This window comes from Perissodus microlepis, chromosome 16, assembly GCF_051167445.1.
Source record: "Perissodus microlepis isolate ML-2025 ecotype Zambia chromosome 16, ASM5116744v1, whole genome shotgun sequence".
In the NCBI taxonomy this organism is placed as follows: domain Eukaryota; kingdom Metazoa; phylum Chordata; class Actinopteri; order Cichliformes; family Cichlidae; genus Perissodus; species Perissodus microlepis.
The window spans coordinates 6,130,656-6,152,514 of NC_140476.1; the positions used below are offsets into that span (position 1 = coordinate 6,130,656).

The 21,859-nt window shown below is 40.4% G+C and overlaps 1 protein-coding gene across 16 annotated transcripts in view; it reads right to left on the minus strand.

Moving 5' to 3' along the window:
- Positions 1-21,859, minus strand: part of tns1b (tensin 1b) — a 193,605-nt gene that overhangs the window by 70,154 nt on the left and 101,592 nt on the right. For all 16 annotated transcript variants that reach the window (XM_084908935.1, XM_084908943.1, XM_084908945.1 and 13 more), the window contains one exon: positions 8,248-8,286. In XM_084908935.1, coding sequence (XP_084765061.1) covers positions 8,248-8,286 — 39 coding nt within the window. The remainder of the gene's footprint in view (positions 1-8,247; positions 8,287-21,859) is intronic.

A 21,859-nucleotide genomic window follows, 5' to 3' on the forward strand; every position in this document is an offset into this window, starting at 1 on the left:
GCTGTGCCGTAGCTAGGCACCCGCGCTGCTCCCTGTGTTTACACTGCATTTTGGACTACATCCCACACAGAGCTTAGCGGCCTTAGATGTCCCTGTGTTTCAGCTAAGCTGCTGAATGATACAAAAAACTCATTTTACTTTGATGAGAAGCTATGCAGCAGCATTCCTTGGCAGCGAGATGAAACGTTAAATGCATGATCTGAAACTATCCACATTACACTAAAATGTACCGTCAAAGGACCTAATTTGCAGAGGAGGAAATGCATTCCAAAGCAACCAAAAAACCTCATTAGTAAGACTGATGAATGCTATCTAGAACAGATCAGATAAAATACTACACCATGATTGCTTGATGCTTTAGAGTGGCCACTTACGGTCTCAAATTACATTCAATTTGAAAATAAATTCAGTTGTTGGAAACCAGGTGTTGGCACCATCAGGATATATCAGTCTCAGTTTGAAAAGTCAATAAAAACTGAATATGTTTAATTGCTCTCCTCCAATGTCATAAAGGCTTCAGCACTATGAGTGACACAGACTGTCTGATATGACACCAAACACCTGTAAAGTGTCTTGTGCAACAGTGCCTTCTAGTGGCGATAAGCACAAACTGTAGATCTGGACACAACGATGGTGGCTCACCTGATGCTGTTGTACAGTTACGAAAAGTTACATGTGTTAAATCTGCATTTATACACATATTTCTAAATAAATGTACATTTACGGTCAGCGTTTCCCCCTACTTCCAGGTGCTAATGCAAGTTATGATCAAGTTGATGTTTGACAATAACCTAAAAAAGGCAATCGTGCTCCAGTGGTGCATCTCCTGATGTTGGTTCCCTATGTTTTCAGTAAAAATCACCCATTATGCATACAGACATGTAAAATATACACACATCTGCATAGGATAGCAGCACATTAAGGGCCAGTAACTCCCCAATCAGTACCTTATTAATAAGAGGCCTTTTTGCATACAAAAACATATCATCAAAGCAAAAACAAACCTGATTCCAACTTTGTATGATGGTGCAAAACAACCTGCAATGAGTCATTTTCTGTTATTTTTTATTTTTTGTTCATAGGAGAATTGCACAGAATCGAAATACAACAAACAACAACAACAACATGGCACCGCTGAAAGTTAAAAACGGTAATACAGACTTATAGCCAAGCTCTCCTACTTTATCAACAACAGCACACACACAGACACACAGCTGTGCCTCTCTCATGCTCCATGCTCCTTCATCTGCAGCGTTCACATAGCCACGTCCCAGAAATGTAAACACATTGCTGAGGAGGCAGGGCCTGTGTGCATCCAAGGTTGGGGTTAAGGTTGGAGTGTGTATGCTTGTTCTCAGTTCCTCCCCCTTTGGGGTTAGGCCCTAACATGCCAGGGATCCCTGAGGACCCGGGGTAAAACAGAGTGGCCGGTCCTTGCTGTGGGAAAAACCCTTGAGTCGGCCGTGACCCTAAACCACCCCTGACATCGCTCTGTTTCCTCACCCCCCGCCCGTCCCTGCTCCTACTGATACGGACCTGGCCGCTCGCTCCGTTATGTAACCACAAGCCTTTTCTAACATGTGCGAGAGGGGGGGAGTATGCAAAAGCATCCGCCAACTATTTTTACTTCTAACGTGTATGTGCAACGAGAGTCTAATAAGTCACGCTGTCATGGACACAAACAAAGACACACCTATTAAACAAGCTGCTTCTTCTTTTGTGCTCTAGTACGTGCTAGTATGGTAAGAGCGCAAAAATTCCATAAAAACAATGATATGTTTCATTGGTAAGCATGTCTCATCAGGATTCAAATGTTGTAGTACATATGGTTTTTATTTATTTTCCAAAAAAATACGAAGGATTTGGTTTAGACAGCAAATTACAGAAATTATGAAATTAAAATGTGAAAACGATGTTTAATTAGTCTTTCATAGTGATGTGTTATCAACTGAACCTACGACTCTGCTCTGCTTTACTAAGATTTATAGCAACTCTGAGCTCATTGTTTAGCTGTACTATTTTGGTTCAGTCATCGCTCTCATAATGTCATTTTCAGCTACAGGAGGCAGCTGTGTTCAGCAGAAAGAAAGCTCTTATAAACCATATTTATATTATGTTATGTTATACAAAAAAAAGGAGACTGAGACAGAAGCAAGGTGGTGACGAACAGAGGAAGAATTAACAGCTAAAAGCCAGATGTGTCCCTCTGGAGGTGCTTGAGGTTGCAGTGGATTTCCAGATCATCATGTTGCTCTGTCACTGGTGGATAAACAATATATATTTAATGCAAAGCAGGCTTTTACCTTCTGAGGTATCAGTCATACAAGCTTAGAGACCAATTGGTGACCTCTGGTTGCTAGGGAAAAATGTGTATTCCCCAAGTGATTGGCAATTGGGCACAAAGAGGGTGCAAACTGCAACTGTTGGAATCAGTTCCCTAACCAATTAGCAATCGGAATACACATTCTTCTCTAACTGCATGTAGTTGCAAGGGGGTTGCAGGCCAGTTTGTGGCCCTGTGTGATTGTGGTGTTTTTCACAGTAATTGTTATGTGAAAAAAATCAAACTTCTTTTATTATTTCAACAGAAATTGCTGCTGTATAAAAGACATGAGGTCCAGGTCAAAGACACGATGTTGGTTAGAAGCATCACTCCCAGATAGGTCTGTTTTTAGGTAAAGTGAGCAAACTTTATAACCAGATTTTATCTGATTTAGTTTTTACATCCCGTTGATCACTGAAATTTAAGTTAATTTATACATTCTTCAAAGTAGCTGCCCATATAAGTGTCCACAATATGCTTACCCTAGAATGTTTCTTTGATAATTGAATAATAGATAATAAAATGATAATAGAATGTTATCATGCTAATACAGCTTATTCTGCTATTTAGGCATTTTGTTACAACTCCACTTACTGAAAAGATTAAAACATCACTAGGAAAAAAGTTGTGTTCTCACCAAATTATTTATTACTCAACATGTGAGGGAACAAGATGTAGGCGTGGCTAAAAACAGCTTGTTAGCTTGTTAAGACTATGGTCAGGGGAAAAGGAAACCAATGCTGACTGCTTGTGAAGAGAAGCTAACTGTGGCAGTCTTACTGTGTTAACACAAATCACCCAACCAGACTCCCTACTAAGTATGGCATTGTTTGTGTAAAACTATTGAGGGATAACTGTCAGGATTTTTCAAGTAAAGATGGTCTATTTTGGTTTTAGCCATCAAACATGCTGATTATTAATAGCAACAAAACTAAAGCAGTCATAAAAAACCATAGATTTTCTGAGGGATATATTGGCATCTTATACCTTGCAGTTACTGAGTGACCACAATCTAAACTGACAGTCTTCATACTGTGTTTTCTAACACTGGTAAAAATAAATAACTGCTTAGCGTGCAAAAAAAAGTCCAAAAAAAGTCCATTCTGGTAATCAGGTCAGAGTGAACAGAGCTGGAAATACTTGGGCTGCAGCTACTAAGTTTGTGGGATGACTTCATAAAACTGCAATTTATAAGCCACTGTTCAATTGCAATTCACCATTGTAAACCAAAAGGCTCAGTTATTTTCAGTGTATCAGTTACAAGTATACTGGTATATACTTTTGGTGCATTATACATTTTGCTTTGCAATTTGATGCAAAGCAACCAAACTTGTATGAGCTTTAAAATGTTATATGTTCACAAAAAAGAACTGAATCTCTAGAAGAACATGCACACTGCATTTGGATTGGAATTCTATGGAACTGGATAGAAAAAGCATGAAAGTTACTTTCTCCTAGTTGTTTAACAACCATCTCCTTAGGGAAGTCACTCTGAGCAGTATGTAACTAATTCTTTTTACTGTCTAAACCAAAGTGCCGGAAGAGGAAAAACTTGACCATGATGTCCAAACTTTCACACAGCATCTTTATGTAATATCCACTTCAAACACTTGATAATGTAGGATTATTGTGCTGTGCACAAGATAAACACCAATGCATTATGCTTTAGTTGGCTCTCAGTCCAATGTTAAACATGCCTATTTTATGTTTTAGTTCCTACTTTCCCAGGGCTCTGCGAACATTCTGTAATTTGTAACCGGATCCCTGGTTGCTGCTTGTATACACAGCGTAACACAGGGCACATCGGGGAAATATGTGTGGTTCTAAACACAGCACTAATTGGACCACATCTACACCATCTTTGCCCTGCAGTTACTCATTACTCAGCGATGTCCTGGCCCTGTTCCCTGACTACACAAGACCTATATTAAAAAAAATGGTGGATGACGTAGGTGTTAGTGGTTTATGGTTCTCTGAGTGTGTGCATATCTTTACTTGCGAGAACAAATGTGCAGCCTATCTCACCGGTGAGAACACCTAACATCTCCACGACAGCCCACGTACCCTCATCTAAGGGCTGTGCAAAATAAAACTGATTCCTGGCAACATGAGCTCAACATGAGGGAATATCTGAGGAATGCTCCCAGCATGCTCCACGGCACTCTGTGCACCCCTCACCCAAGAGGGGGCTAGTTGGAGGCAGTTGCTGTCATCTTCAACAGTTGAAGATATCTGAAACGCACATCATCACTTACAGTAAATGTTGGCATCACCTTCCAGTCGTGGGCTGAATCATTTCAAATTCACTCCAGAGGTAGTCACCAGTATATTGCTACAACATACTAAAATCATTAAGCACTAATTTCACAGTATCATTGACTTAATGCTGGTGCTGTTAAGTTTTATTCATATCTACTAAATTATTACTCCAACCATTCATCTAGCTTTATCATCCACAGTTTGATTGAGACCAGAATAAAAATAAGTACATTTAAAAGCTGCATCTATCCAGCTTAGTTCACACAGTGCCCTGCACACTGTTGGACTAGCTTTGTGCTGTGCCCTTAAACCAGTTGCTATGGAGACAGATTTACCTTAAGCAATGAGAAAAGTCGATTCTCTTAACACTTAAATAATGGTGATAAATCTGCACTCTTTTTTTAATGATATTTGATTAAATCAAAAGCAACACCAGTATCAAGAACAAACTTTTACTCCCAGCTGTTGTGATAACAGGTCCTTCAAAGGGGATCAGTTATGCTCATTTACAGTACAGCTCCCTACTTTTATTCTTGGTATCTCCTAGAGTAGGTCTGCGCCATTTAAAGTTCAAAATAATAATTTTTCCATCTTATACTGGGCCTTTATAGGGCCCTCTGATTCGCAGAATTGCCTTAAACCTGCAGTCTATTAAATGACCACCAGGGGGCAGTTTGCTGTAGTTGCAAAATGACTTCGCTCCTGTAGAATATGGTGAAAATAGCCCTCGGCCCTGACCTTTGTAGACATTATCCTGATAATTTTTTTAAGGCTCAGTCACTACTTTGGGGTCACATTCAACAAACGATTACGTTCATTTTGCGAATTATTGCCATTATTTGAGTCTGAAAGGAGAATTATACAGGATGTGATGGTTGTTAACCAATGAACATGCGGTTTTTGACTGTCAGCTGACCCCTTCACTCATTATATCCAATTTCAAAACACCAACCTGATTACGAGAAAGCAGTCAGCTTAAGACTTTATGCGAGAAGTTCACAAACCAGTACATGACATCAGGGTAGCTACATTGCACATCTTTTATACTGTTTAAAACCAACCGGTTTTAGGTCCTCACACTTAAAGGCCACCCTGACATTCAGCGAAGTTTCTTCTGACTGGCCATTCCCCCTCAAAAAAGGTTTGAACAGCAGGACAATAGGGCCTCTGCATACCTAGTAAGGGCATTATGGATAGGCACTCTTGGTGACAGCCAGGATCCAAGAATAGAGAAAACCTCAAAAAACTTTTGAAATTGAGTTTTTATACATAATAAACTCCACTTCAAATGCTCTGAAAAAAAGGCTTTGAACATCTGCAATTTCAACTCCACCTGCTGAGGAAGATCAAAGATTTCAAAAGCTCCCGCAGTACCTACTAAACACCTCATTGCAGTCGTGATGATGTGGTTTAATGAAAAGCCAAAAACAAGATGCATTTGCTGTGAACCAATTTTGTTGCTTCCAAATTTTACTTTTTTTAAGTTTTGTTTGGACATGTAAGGAATAAAAATGAAAAAAAAAAAAATCCAAATTCAAATAAAATAGTAAACTCATTAAGCACTGCTTATTTTCATCTGTAGCCGAGTAGCAGCTGCATGAGATTCATTACATAAGGAGCGCGATCATCTGGTAATAAAGTTGAATTTCTTCCAGTTGTAGCTCGTCAATCTTACTGGAATGTCTGGATTAAAAAAAAAACAAAAACCTTTCTATTTTTTTTTCAGCATTTTTCTCCAACTGAGTTAATATATGGTCAATCAGAGTGTACCTGATGCAGGGCAGTAAATCACGTCGCCTTTGGCTGTGAGCAAAGGAATTCACCAAACAAGGGCTGAGGAGAGCTGACTGAGAGCACACCTCAGGCCTCGCAGGCATGCACACTCTCACGTCCACACACACACACACACACACCATCCAGTTTCCTGTCACACACCAGAGAGGTGACGCACAAACACAATAACTTACTCATTTCTGTAATACATACTGCACTTTAAAAACCAAACACAGCAAAGCTCACCAACAAAACTTAACCCCACAAGTCTTTGGAAAACTTCAGGTGCATAAAAGCAGGTGTCCACCATTGTGTTTATTTTTCATGCTTCCTATTTCCTCTTCAGTATCTGCAGTTGTATTTTTAGAAAATTAAAAAAAAGTGCCATTGTTTGTGTTGAAATCCATTGTTTCCCTCAGCTTTAACACTTCTGTGTTTCTTCCTCTCTCCTCAGCAGTACAGTAAAGACACGTCAACCAGTGTTTTACACCTCAGCCCGTCCGTGTTTATGGAGGCAATCAGCACCTTTAATGCAGGCATAAAAGCCTCGAGGGAGACGCCTTTTGGCAAGCTCAAGAGATAGATTGTCGAGATTTGCCCTGCAGTTACTGTTTGCCTCTGCTTTCTTCAGCAATACACAACCAATTAAGATATTATAATATTTTTTTAATCTGTATTTCAATACTACTAACAAAGTGTCCTCCGCACTGCTTGAAAAATGTGGGTATGAAAAACATCATGAATGATAATGAATACAGTGTCTGTTACACAACTGTACAAATGCATTAAAAAAATGTATATTTTTTAAAATTTTCAATATTATTTATATGTGTATTTTTGACATGACGCACATATGTCTAGCGGATAAATTGTTTTTTCTTCCTTACCGTTGACTATTAAAATACTACTATACTACTAATAAACTACTTAAAACCCTGGATCAACACCTAAATTGGTGAAACTTGAACCCAGTCCATGTGACGGCTGCAGGAGTGCGTCAGATGAAAAAGGTGGGGGAAAACTGATAGAGGCCAACAGATAGCGGTGAAGTCTTGCCCTCTGCATCCCAAAGGTGTTTCAGAAAGCAATGAACTCAAACACATGCCTTTAACAATGCCCAGAGAGCTTAGCCTCATGCCTCTGCACATCTCAAACAGATGTCTTCATGGAGAAGGCATCTAGTGCCAAGGCAACTGCAAGGATAATAACATGTTCTTTCTTAATTACTGCTGCTTTTAAAAACAAAATAAGACAATTTCAAGAAATATTTTCTGTGTGAGCACAGAAAAGTGCAGGGGATATTTGCTTTGGTTTGTCAAGCGCCCAAAACCATTTAAACACACAACATTTGATGAAGCGAGCAAGCGAATCATATCCAAGTCTAACACAGCCTCGTATGTCAATACCATATAAGGCAACCGAGCAAGCGAATATTTTATGGCTCTTGCAGAATCTTTTCATACCCAGAATACGTCCCACTTTGCTCAGTGTTATTTCAAAGACCAAAAGTCGTCATCATGATATAGCAGATTCAATAGCACAGCTTTTTATTTACCTTTCTTATCCAGAAGATTTTTTTTTAAACTTTTATTCCAAAAGCTATAACCTTTATAACCTTATCAGAACAGAAAACGAGCTGCCAAACAACGGTTAAGTCGAGCAATGTCAGGTTTATTTATATAGCCCCAAATCACAAGTTTGTCTCTGGGGGCCTCCAGATAATGGACCATTATCTGCTATAGTGACTGCTGTGTTAGTGTAGCTGATAGAGCATGTTACTTTCCAACCTTATTTGCAACAATTCTGCACCAAGACGGACACTGTAATAAGTACAGCATGGAAGCAATTACCAAAACAAAAAAGAAAAAAGAAAAGAAAACACTGTTGCTTACCAACTCATAGTTTGTTGCTGGAACACATGATGAGGACACCTGAAAACAGAAAGACAAGCAGTGAGTTATGTGGATGCTACTTTGGAGTTAGAGAAACACTGTAAACAACAAGCACACTGGCAGCTATATTTAGATTACAAATTATGGCTTCATATTTTCGACATGAACCCCAGATGCTTTAAGTTAGCACCCATGTGTTTCTCCATCTCCACTGTAGAATATACAACAAGCAAAGGACAAGCTTCTACAGAATTAGAGCTACCAGAAAGAGCCAAAGGAGAATCCCCTTTGGAAACAAACTAATGTAAAATAATATCTAAAAGTCGCCTCTGCTTTACTGTTTTAACTTCGTTCAGCTCACTGTTTTGGCTTTATGGCAACTTTTGTGCATGATGTTGAATTGAAAAAAGTATTTTTGTGACCCCCAAATGGCCAAAAAACAATGGATGCATCTTTAAATAAGGCTGATAATTCAAGAACTGTATGGACAGTGTTTAGCAGGTGCTGATTCGGAGCTACTGAGTTTAAAAGACAAGGTAACGACAGACTGTTGTTGTACATGTTCACGTCCGACCCCTCGTACCGTAAGACCTTATTAAACTAGACAGAAGAACAAAGCGGTGGGACCGCTCCAACAGAACTCATGATCTGTCAAGTGCTCGGACTAATCCGATTACCATCCAACAGTTTCCATAATCATTCTGTGAGCTCAGCGTGAGGGCATGAGGCTGATAAACAGGAAGAGTATAATGATAATGGCGTCTAGCAGAAGATTCGAATGATGTGCGCCTAGAAAAAGATGCCCGCTTGATGAGCATGAATACAAACAGGATGTCAACGTGGTGGTTGTTTCCTTCCTGTGCATGCCAGTCTTCTCATCCTTGGTTAGTGTTTCGTATCATTCTTCTGACATTTCTCATTTGGATTTTCACCAGTTAGTACCTTCATCTCTTACATAACCGACTGACCGGTGATAGCACGGGGCAGCTTTATGATTCTAGAGGGCTTTTGTCATTGCTCTTTTCCTATATTCGAATTTCATTGCTATGCTCCGTCCGTTTTAGCTTTGAACGATTAGGCCTCGAGGTTATCACTGCTGTTAACCTCTAAGAGCACCTTTCATCTTTGCTACCGCTCCACCTCTCTCCTTATCCGAGACTCATTGAGTCATTGCTTAAAGACTGGATTTCTGCGATGTTGGGGTCTGCTTTGTGTTACTGTAGCACATTCTTCCTCTGCCCGCAATAATAAAATAAAAAACAGCCTTTCAAAAAGTGCGGTCTCATTAGGCCTTTCATGCAGCTTAGCGCAGTGTTGTTGGGCAGATATTGGCCAAAGAATTGCTCGTGTCATGTATCGCAGACTTCGCTTCACTGTTTTTGACCCTTCAAACTATGTGTAAATGTTGGCAGGTTCAGTGCCAGAGTTTTTGCGATTGATGAAGTCTCACTATGATTTAGTGGTTATGAAAATCCCAGCTGGAGCTCAACCACCGGTGGATTTTCTTGCTTATTGTTGGGCTGTATACTCATATGGATATGGATACAAAATAATCAAATATTTATTAGATCGGGTGACCGGATTCATTGGCCAATTTCCAGTCCCAGCCTTAACAATTTGAATTTAAAAGACCCAAATTAGCTAGCACTATGTACTTGTATAAACAACCCACTGTACTTTTGAAACAAAGTATGTTTGACTATCTGCCAGTTCTCAAAACCAAACTTAAAAGGGTCACTGGATAACTGCCACTGGGATGTTGGACGGCTGATTAGATTCACAAGGTTGAGGATGTGTGAGTCACCTTGGGTCATTACAGTCTCTTTTATAGCTGTTACCCCATCTGGAATACAGGAATGTTAACTCTAAACAGGAAATGACCTTAATCAGATTACATGATTCTAGTCCCTTTAGCAATGGAAGCAGCTGATATGCAAAAAGACAGTGCCTAAATTTAAGACAGGCTCCAACACAGTGGCTGTTACTACTTCAATGGAACCCTTCCATGAATGCTTGTTAGTTGTGAAATGCAATATCTCGACCGTGATACAGTCTGTTCCAATTAGTGTCACATGAGGTAAGAGCAACACTTTTTTCACTGATTTCATGCTGTCTGTCACAGTCACCACCGTCCTAATATATTCTAAGCTCCTCTAACCTCTAACCTCCTAAGACCCGAACTCTTCCACGGCATGCATTTTTAATTTCTCTGATATTTGTGCTGATTGGGACCTGATGAATGTAAAACCAAAGAACTACCAGATTTTTTTTTTTTTACCTAATTTTTGTTTCTAAGAAAAACGAGAGCCACATATGAGGATATTCGTTTAAAATTACGATAGAACAGTAGCGGTATAATGTCCTCGTAAGTGGATATCAGGCCCTTGTAGAGCAAAATTGAGAATTTTGGTCTAAATAACCCAAAATCCACATATGTGGACGCCAGGTCCTAGGAGGTTAGAGAATTTTGTCTTACATGGTGAAGTGTGCCTGGAGATGACAGGATACAGTATTTACGTCTGCCTTAAATCAACCTCAGTTACAAGTTATTCTAGCCCTCCCATCCTTATCACTCGCGCTCAACAGCACACCGTTCTTCTCTCCCTGTTCCTTCGGGGGCCCAGGCTCCTTGGGCCTGGTCAGTGTTCTCACCTGACGCTGCCCCTGCCCCTGCCCCATGCTGTTGACAGCTCATCCACCTGCAGTCAGTCATCACCCAGAGTGTTCACATGCACGGAATTTCAAGTGATCAAGTTTTTGCAATATCTAGTCTGCATACTTGAACAAGAGCATGCTTTTATCTTGACTGTAAACCATGTTTAGGCCCTTTCATTATCTGTTATAAGCTCAGAAAGATAGCTAAAGTAATACCAAACAGAACAGTGTGTTTAAAACTACCATTTCTTTAAAGTTAATTTGCAATAAAAGCCTATATGCTACGCTCGACGGTCCATAGCTGCGCACACAGGTGTTTTCACTTATATTGTCTAATCTTCTCAGGGCTGTGTGGGCATGTGCAGACAGTGATTGATTGACATCTTTCTTACTCTGCTGTTACTTCTCGTGTGCCTGTGGGGGTAAACTTGTCTATTAGTGCATGGAGTTTCAGTGACCTCATCTTATTCCCACCAGAGCTCTGCTCAACTTCTACTAAAGTAATAAGCAAATGCAATAGACAGAGAGGCAGTTCTGTGAAAAACTAAGTACATCCTTGCTTCCTCCACAAAAGTTAAAGGAGCAAGTAGCAGCCAGTTGCTCCTATTCAAACGCACCTGAGTAACTGATCATCAGCAAGCGTTAGCAACTCTATGAAGGCAGAAGTTTTGGCAGTTTGCTGATCCGGGGCATGCAGGCATACAATGCCACAATAATCCCAGGAGTGGACATTCAAACAAATTCACCCCAAGTCAGCTCGAGCATTGTGCCAGGTAAGAAACCGTAACAAGCCAAGAGCTCAGTTAGCATTTTAAATACTAAAGTTTATGGACTGATGCATGGCTTAGGTTTGCAAAGTTGCATGTAAAGAACATATTACGACAAACACATCATACCAAATGTCAGCACAATGAAGGAAGGGTGATGATTTTGGCTTATTTTGAAGCCAGAATACCTGGGTGCTTTGTAGTTATTGAGTTGATACTCCTGTGTATACCAAAGTACTCTTAAGTATTCTAGAGTCAAATGTGAGGCCTTCTGTCTGACAGCTAAAGCTTAGCTCAAACTGGGTCATGCAGCAGGATAAGCACACTAGCAAATTAAGAATATAAGAAAGTAAGTAAAACACAAGGGGGGGAAAAAGATATTAACAGAGAGGAGAACATTAGTGCTGATATGTGACTTAAGGGTTGTACTGTTCTGTCAGGAAGGAGCAGAAATAGCCATGAAGGGTCTTGTTTGGTGAGCCCCAAAACAATGAACACTACTTTGACTGGGCTGCATTTCATTCGAAGAATCAGCCATCAGATAAACAGTTATTAGGTCTGATGCACTGTACAGAATAAGTGGAAATGTAATCATTAAATGCGTCATTTCGAAGACAGCGGCCAAAATGGCAGAACAGAACATAGAGAGCAAGTTCATGAAGGCCCCAAAACATTTATTTAGTTATTGCAACTCAGTTGTCATGACCAATAAAATTCATTCATTTTATTTGCAATTAAATTATGTTTGATGCAATATCAATGACAAATTAGCGAATGGCGCCACTGTAATGTAACCGCTGATTAGAAGTTCAGATTGAGACTGTAGGTAGTCTGCCCACATTAGAATAGCTCACATTCTCCCTCGTGCTAAGTAGCTGCTTCACTGGGACTTGGTGCCATTGTACTGTTGCAGTCAGAGTCAGGGTCCACCAGAAACCACAGCAAATATTTATCTAAAAGCAGGTGAGCACTTAGCAATGGGATAGCCACAGGTCAAAAAGCAGGAAACCACTGAATGAAACAAATATATCCAACACGAGAAGTCTGCATGGGCAAAACTAAAAGTGCATTAATTTACTTTTCAATAGAAGCGTGAGCATTAAAACGTTTCAGGATAGTCGTCAGTCGAGTCCGCCATGTTGGTCCAGAATTAAATATCTAAAGAACTCTAAACTTTGGTACCTAGACATTAAACTCTTATTTTGGTCCTCTCCTCATTTTTCCTGTTGAAACACTGCATGTGTTTTGAATTACAGATACATATATTTATGTAAATGCTGCAATGATCATTGCCATCTATGGAAATACTGCTCTAATATCAAATCTATGTGGCTTTCATATTGCACGGGGGAACCATGGCTCCTAATGCATACATACCAATGCAGGCAGAGAACTGCACACAATCAAATTAATCAAGTTACTGATGTTTCAACATACTTTAAAGCAGGTTTGTTACTTTAAAAATCTCAAAACTGTATTTATGATACAGAATACTCTTTAGTTAAAAACTAAGGAAGCATGATTTTCACACCTAAAATTCTTATCTTCTATTAAAAGCAGCAATGACAGTTTCAAGACAAATGTTTGCTATACCCTCTGCACCTTCAGCTGTCTTGTGATACAACATATATCCTCTTTATTGCATGAGGATGTAACCATCAGTAACATCGTGTCTGTCTATTACCAGCTATTTCATTTTGTACAAATGGACAAGTTTGTGTGTTTTTCCATCTCACCACATGCATTTTTAGAGAAAAGAAAGTTGGGACCCGCACTCAAAAAATAAAAATATATATATAAACATAGAATATTTCAGCATCTATTGGAAGAAAAGCCAGAAGTACCCACAGCTGCTGTGTCAACCTCAGCTGTACATTGTAGATTTCATGCTTTAAGAAGTCAGATTTCTGTAAGTGTATCTAAACACCCCCATGGAAAATGAAAGGATATTTTACACTACTGCAAGATAAGCTCAGTACTATAGACCCACACATAAGGTATATTGTTGACCAGAATCAAACGTGCAAACAGCCCATAGAACGAAATGCAATGGGTCCAGTGTAACCATGGCTTCTGAATAATGTCTGAATTTAGATGAAAACCTACACAAAGCCTTTGTCCGGGCTCTGCGGTGCGTGGGGAGGAAGCCTGGTGAGAGTGTGTGTTGATGCTATCGGCAGTATTCAAATGAGTGTAATATAATAAAGGATAATTGTGTTGTTGCATTCCATACATGCTTCTGTTAACTGCATTAAACAAGGGCCCATTTCCTGCAGACAAAAGTCCATGTCAGATATCCCTGGCTCATATGACGGCGTTCACATGCAGTAAGCTTCCTGCTAGCCGCTGACACACTCCAGACACTGACACGTTATGTAACCGATGTCATTCTCCCAGATCTGAATATGTTAATAACCCCACCAACGACCCCACCAGTGCGGCACGGAGAAAAAATGAATCGATTCATTATTTGGGTAAACAAATTCCGCTATGCCTATTTCTACAAATCTCAACCTTCACGGAAGAAAATCAAACACAGAGGTGGACGTTCCAGCTTTACTTCAAGCAGCAAACCGATTTCCATGCAGGTTAGCTCGCTCTCCACCGTGGAAAAGAGCGTGGGAGGGCGTGCGCTAGAAAACTTTCTCCAGCTCTCTGCACTGGCATATAAACACACGGCTTCCCTGTGTGCTTTTATGTTTATCCAGATCTTTGCATCTGGCATGTCCCGGCCGAAATATTCACTGTGCAAATTCAATTTGCGAGGCGTAACGAGTAACAGAAGGCTTTTCTGCGTCCGTGCTGGTCGAGTGTGCCAGAGTGCGGCTTCGTATGGACTTATTGGGATATTATCAAAGCACAAAGGAATGATGGGAGAGCTTTGGTCCAAGCAACTATGCCCTATCACTTTGCTTTTTTCTCCTTCTCAATCCATATTCATTATTTTATTAGAATTCTGATGCATCTATGCGGGATAGGAATTCCTTAAACCTCATTCTTTGCCCGATGTATTTTTCTTTTTTCCTAATGTACACTTCTGCTGCTTTACATCCACATATTTTTCTTTCTTGTCTGTCTCAGTCTGTGTGAAAGTTATGGCCTCTTTGTTTCCCTCAAGGGAAAGTTGTGGAAAATCTCAGATTTATTAGCAGATTGGACTGCAGGACGTGTACACAACTGAGCCGCTGTCTCCAAACACTGGTCCTCATCTCGGCGCTGCTGATTTATGTGTCACAGAATGAGAAGCACTTCAGGAATGAAGAGGCATGTACGCACGGTTGTGTCTGTTTTTCTTTTGTCAGCATATTTAAGTACACGTCTGGGATTATTATACTGTACTATACAGTATTTGGGTGTATACAGTATAGTATCTTATAGCAAAAACAATTAGGACATCAATTAATTATTCACCACATTGGGGACTTTTGCACAAAAAAAATCCATCTTTTCTAGAAAGGCTTTTTATCATCTGTCTTTGTATTACTATAAAAGCGTCTGGACTTCTTTAAGTTGCTTGAAGACGTTTCACCTCTTATCCGAGAAGCTTCGTCAGTTCTAGGGTCAAATGGTGGAGAATCCCAGATTTAAGCCCTGTGGGAGTGTTCTCCCAAGAGGGACAATGGACCTCCTAATGAACCTCTACCTAATCACTGAAGAACTGAAGAAACATCTCAGATGAGAGGTGAAACGTCTTCAAGCAACTTAAAGAAGTCCAGACGCTTTTCTTTCCAAGCTTCTTAGACTACAGTGGTTCCCAAACTTTTTTTGCTAGGCCCCCCTTTGTTTTACAAGAAAAATGTAACCCTAACCCACGTCCTCCAACCACACACACCCATATTTTGCTCCATTGCGGCTTATTTCACACCTCAGACATTTAGTAAACAATTAAGCAAATACAAGTAATCTGCAATAAATTACAGTTAGTAAGAAAATAAACTACTAACTTTTTTACGCTGCGTCCACACCTACACGGGTATTTTTGAAAACGCAGCCGTTTCGTCCACACGTAAACTGCGTTTCGAATCACCGAACACGGAGATTTTTTAAAACTCCTTTTTTGCGTTTACGTGTGGACGAGGAATACAGAGTTCGTCACGCAACGTCAAAGGTATGTGTCTTTTTTCACGTCACGCTGTGCGCCATGTTATTGTTTACATGAGATGAATTGCAAAATGGCAGATAGTCAGATTAACAGTATTTTGTCTCTATCTTCAGGTTTTACCCCCTAGGGGGCGGGCCCCACACTTTGGGAAGGTCTGGACTACGATGACCTGGATGACTGAGAACCTTCACAGACAGTCTAAAGCCCTGTTTGCATGGGGCTAGTACAGGGGTGGGCAATCTCAGTCCACGAGGGCTGGTGTCCCTGCAGGTTTTTTGATGTGTCCTCGAACCAACACAGCAGATTTAAATGGCTAAATTAGCTCCTCAACATGTCCTGAAGTTCTCCAGAGGCCTGGTAACGAACTAATCATGTGATTCAGGTGTGTTGACCCAAGGTGAGATCTAAAACCTGCAGGACACCGGCCCTCGTGGACTGAGATTGCCCACCCCTGGGCTAGTATTACTCTGGATCACTCATGATTTGCAATAATTGCAGAGGTGTGAATCAACCATGTCCATAATTTCCAATATAAAAACATTCCACCACAAATTACCCACCTTATTTTACAATTAAGAGGTTATGCAACCATTTTAAAATTGCACGTGCAATTGCCGCCTCAGGAATTTCAGCCTTGTATTTCTTTCTTTTTGCAAACCTTTTGCAAAGCAATTATAAATAGAAGTTTGGACTGCATTGTTAGTGGTAATTCTGAGAGGCTCTGTCCAACCCTAACCCTTCAGAAATAGTGAGACGCAAAACATGTGCGACAGCATTCGGTAAAAAACATGTTGCTGGTTTGAGTTAATTTGTGTCAGTCTATTAAGATTAACTTTGGGTCTGTAGGTGTCAACCACACATCTCATCTCAGTTCTGATCCTGTATGTGTGCACTATAAAAGAAAGCCACAGCTAAGTCCATCACACTACCTAGCAAAGATTAGCTAACGCTAACTTTATTCACTGCCACAGTGATGATAAAGAGATACAGATAGATGTCAAAAGATTTTTGAAACGTAAAACCATCATAAAGAGCACACAGTTTGTTTCTTTGCCTGTGTAGGAGCAAATTGAACCCCCGAGGGATCAGACAGCCTTTGCATGTCCCTGCCATGCTTCTTCTCCACGGCTGCAGCTCAAAGTGGCCTTCAGCCGACCGGAGCGCCTGCTCATTCTCACCCCTGTCTTTGTTGGACGGGGCTGACAGCGTGGTGAGGGGAGAAGCTGCGGCTTGTTTCTTTTGTTCTAAAGTTACAGCGGGGGTCACGTTCCCTTCCCAGGGTCTTTCAGCTAAGAGCTGGTATTTACCAGCACGCTGATTTACACATTTAGCATGGCTCTCACTTTCTGGCACCAGGCCAAGCGGCTGAGGACGAGAAGAGGGGGTTAAGAAGAAGGCAGCCATGAAGAATCAGGGTTCAGAGGGTGGTTTATGTCCTCTGGTGAGTTGGCAAGCTTGCCATCTTCTGTGCCATTTTTCCTTTGACATTTTGGGCATCGTGCTTGTGTTTGCTCCCTCAGCCACAGTCAGATGCAAAGATCAATACCAATTTCACTGCTGTGCTTACAGTATGGATAAACCTTTGCAAGGAATTTTGCCAAGCTTCGCTGAAAGACAGCGAGCAGAGGGAAACTTCAGCTTCTGTCAGAAGTCTTTCAGCATCTCCCCATTTTATATCTCAGTGACACATGTTCACATGAAGACATTTTTCCACATGTCGTCATTGGACATCTGCTCACTTGCAGGAGATGTTACTGTAGGAACGGCCCTTAAAACATGCAAACAAATGGAACAAGCCAGAACAGACAGAAATAGTGGGTCAAAGTCATAAAACCAGAAATGAATGCTTAATACAGAATAACAATTTGGTAATAAAACCTTTAATTTCTTTGATTCATGTCTCAGTCTTTATGATGACATATGTTTGCATCCTGGAATATGATTTGATTACAAAAGACTTGCATTCAGAGTTGAGGTGAACACAGAGCAGTAATGTTAAAACACTTTTAATGTGTCCAACTCTGCACATGCATTTTTCTGCAACAGTAAATATCAAATATGCTCAAAGAAGCAGTTCACAAACATTTTAAGCATAGCTGGACGTTTTAGATATATGAAACTAAGGCATTCCCATCCCAGAGTGTCACATACTGCCATTTTGTGGCATCTTCTGGGGTCGGTGGTTTGACACACCTAGCATATTGGACGCCACAGAACGAGGACGTGTAGATGGAGGTGGTGTAAGTCACGAGTCAAGGACTGGGGTTAGTGTTGTGTTTGGAAGCGTTTTCTCATATTCTTCTGATTCTTTTCACTGGCTGCTTTGTTAATAGCAAATTAGTTTATCAGAACGAGTGACAAACTTACAAAATCAGCAAGAACGAGCAGCTAGACTCAAAGTCTCAGTCAGTCATCAAGTGCTGCTCTAGTGCTTGTCCACATCATCCCTTGGCATCTGCGTGTTCCTAAACATGAAACTAAATGACTGGTTGAGCTTCACGCATGACTGCACCACTGAAGAAATGTTGAAGCCAGCTCAGCTTTGACTTGTGCACAAATCAGTGGTGTGAACAGAGAACCATAAGGCACTTGGTGCTTTACATTTAAATGCTGTGGGTGAGCATTTAAACGTAAAGCTAAGTGTCCAAATGCAACAACTAAAGAGTATGACAAGCATTTCTCCGTTAAACCCAGTGAATCATGCCAAAGGAGACCTTTCTAGTATCCATGAGATCTTTTGACACCCTGGGAATGAGACCCTAAAGCTACAAGAAAAATAACCACACAATATGATATTATATATTAGCAAATGAACGATAAAACTGTCTAATGGAGTAAACGTTAAAGGAGATCTATTATGTCAACCTCCGACTCCATATTTTTATTACTAGTTTAGAGTAGCAGTAACTCTGCATGATTCACAGTTCAAAATAATCTTTATTTATCTTACGCTGAGCTTTGGTGGAGCCACTCAAATCATCCTTTGCTCCCTTTAAGATAACTTTCTCCTGATTGGCTGCCCCCCACCTGATGTTGAGCTTTGAACAGCAAGTGGGCGGAGCTTTTATATTCACAGCCAGAGCAATGTTCCTACAGTAAGATGACCTTATTAGGTATACCCACTCTCAATGACATCACACAGAGCTAGGAATAGACAAAATGGTTCAAAACAGGGTGTTAGAGCGGTGTGAAGCCTGAGCTTTGGACTCGCAAGGTCACATTTGGCCATGTTTAATTTAAGCATCCACCATTGTAATAGTATATACAAAAAGAGAAGAGAAGGAGAAGCATAATAGCTCCATTTTAAATTTCCATTTCTACAATTATGCCCCATTTACTGATTACGAACACATGATGTGATTAAAATCAACAGAACATTTTTTTATTCATATTTGCGTATTTTGGAGGGGAACTGTTATCCCAACATTAGATTGCATTTGCACGAGAAGCATCGAGATCTTGGAAAGCAACAGGTTGATGTCAGGGGAGAAAACTGGACAAGCTGAGACGAGCCTGTGCAGTCAAACTGTGCACAGCTGTTATGTTATAACCTCAATGAAAAAGAAAAGGAAAGAAAAACCCCACAAAGGGAAGGATATCATTCATTTAACTGCAGCACTAAGTCACCTGCACGCCTACACATTTAGCTGTTTTCTAACGACAGATGGATGGGTGGGTTTGGGTTTCACATTTAATCCCACTAAAGCATCTCCCTCCTTTATCTGCTTCTCCTTCAAGTCCCGTTTTTTTTTTTTTTTTTTTTTTTAAACAAAACTGATGTTCATCATGCACTCATCAGCTGTTAAACATGGGACGTTTCTTAGGATTACATAAGAATTTCTATTTGCTCCATTTTGCTTTGCGCACAATCACTCATTTCTGACATTCGATCAGTATGAAACAAAAAAAATCTGCAGAGAAAACACAGATCCATTCACAGATCTGCATAACTTGACTCAGCCGAGCATTAATCCCTGCCGCACTGTGTTTCCAGCACAAATATTAATATCCTAAATAGAGCTATTAATAATACGCATAAGAAAGCAAACTCACCACTGCCATTAACAGGTCATGAACAAGTTGGTCAAAACTATCCTGGCCATTAAAATCTGATGTCTAGCAGTTACACTCCTATATACTTCCTGGCAAGCTTTAAAAACGCTCCACAAAGCTGAGAAACTATATTTTATGTTTTATAAAAAAGATTAAAGGCATATTTGTACTCAGGCCCAGACAAGCCTTTCTCCCATCTTTTAGCTCTCCAGCCTTCAAGTGAGTCCTAGCAGCTTGGTGAAAAATCAGGAACCTGGCACTGATGTTTCCTGCCTTTCTGGTCAGTACTATAAGCCCCGCTCGACACCAATCAGTCATGAAAAGCAAACAACAATATGAAGGTTTCTGGTAAAAGCGAGGAAACAGGTCTGCTTTCTATAAACATTCCTCACAGAGACATGGAGGCTTGATAACAAAGAAGGAGAAAAAAGGAAAAGAAAACAACCTCCCGCCCTCCTCGTGGACTTCTGGCACACACACATGAACATACCTCGCATGGTGTTCACATGGATGCTCAGTCATGTGGACACTAAATTGCTTTCACATCTCACATTGATTTAACGGGATAATTTACCTTCTTACCCAGAGAATAAAGTGACATAAAGTTTGCATTGTTTTTATGTTTTCCATATATATCATGTTAAAAAAAACTCAAAATGCAATGATGGGATAAGATGCATCTTTCAAACTGTTTTTGAACCAAACATTTGTGACATTTAGACTTTGCTCAAGTCTAAATGTCATAAACTTTATCCATCCATCGATTTTCTTAATTCCTTATCCAAACAGGCTCATGGTGCGCTTGGAGCCTATCCTAGCTGACACTGGATGAGAAGCAGGATACACACTTTGGACACACCTCAGAGAACACAAACTCCATACAGAAAGGCCCAATCCAACCCGCCGGGTTAAAAGTAGCTTTCTTGCTGGAAGGCAGGAGTGCTTACCACTACACCACCATGCTGGCCTCATCTAATCAGGAGCTGGTTCACCAAATCTGGAGGAAATCTTAAAAGAATCAGTGATGAAATAAATGGCCACAGAAGTTCAAAGCTACGGCATCTTGTCGAAGGCCATTACACGTCAAACTCAAGAACTAAGTCCAAAGCAAACTTATAAGAAGACCTGGAAATCAAATCCTGAGACATGACCTCATCAGTCTTCTCTCATATCTACTGTGCAAACAATCTGAAAGATGTTTAAAAAAAAGTTTCAACTCAGTGGTGCAGGTTCAGCAATAATGAGATCAAAAACAAACCATCCTGATCGCAGTCAAGCTATGACATCAGAAAATCAAAATGTTTACATCTTATACAAACCCTCGGAAACTAGAAGAACTGAGTGAATACCTTCAGGGAAAGCATAACAAAGCAGAAACTGTGTTTTTTGTTGACCTTTGGGCAAAACTGGCACGAATGGTGTAGGAGGGGCATAAAGGCTTAAAAAGAGCCAAACCATCCCAACTAACGTGTGCATGTAAGGGCACCGGGATAACAAAAGGTAAATACATCTTTCAAGACTCTACATGTGGCTCAGTTCCCCTGGAGGAGCCACGTTCAATAATCATCAAGCTGCTTTAAAGCCAAAACAAGTCAATGTTTGTGAGATGGTGCCCTGCAAGGGTACGTTGAGGACATTGATTGGATACCCTTGATACAAAGTATTACTGGTCTACTGATAAGGTTGCCATCCTGGAAAATGGGGAACGGTGTCATTTGGTAATCAAAAAAACCCTGAAGTTGCGTGCCAAAATAAACCTCCCAAAAAGAGGCTGGGAAAATGAAACCCCCCTCCTTTCTCAATATGTTCCTTGACTATGAAACTACCAATGCTATTCAAGAAAGGGCCATTATACCAGGCCTCCAGCTTGATTGCATGGAGTCATTGAACAGATTAGCTGTCATTAAATGTTCCACTTTTTGGGGGTATTATAAGGAGCCCCTCTATTTAAAGAGTAGTAATCTGTGAGGGTCCTCGGGAAGTCTAAAGACTGCTGGCTCCAGTTACCAGTCAAGAAACATGGAAAGAAAAAAAG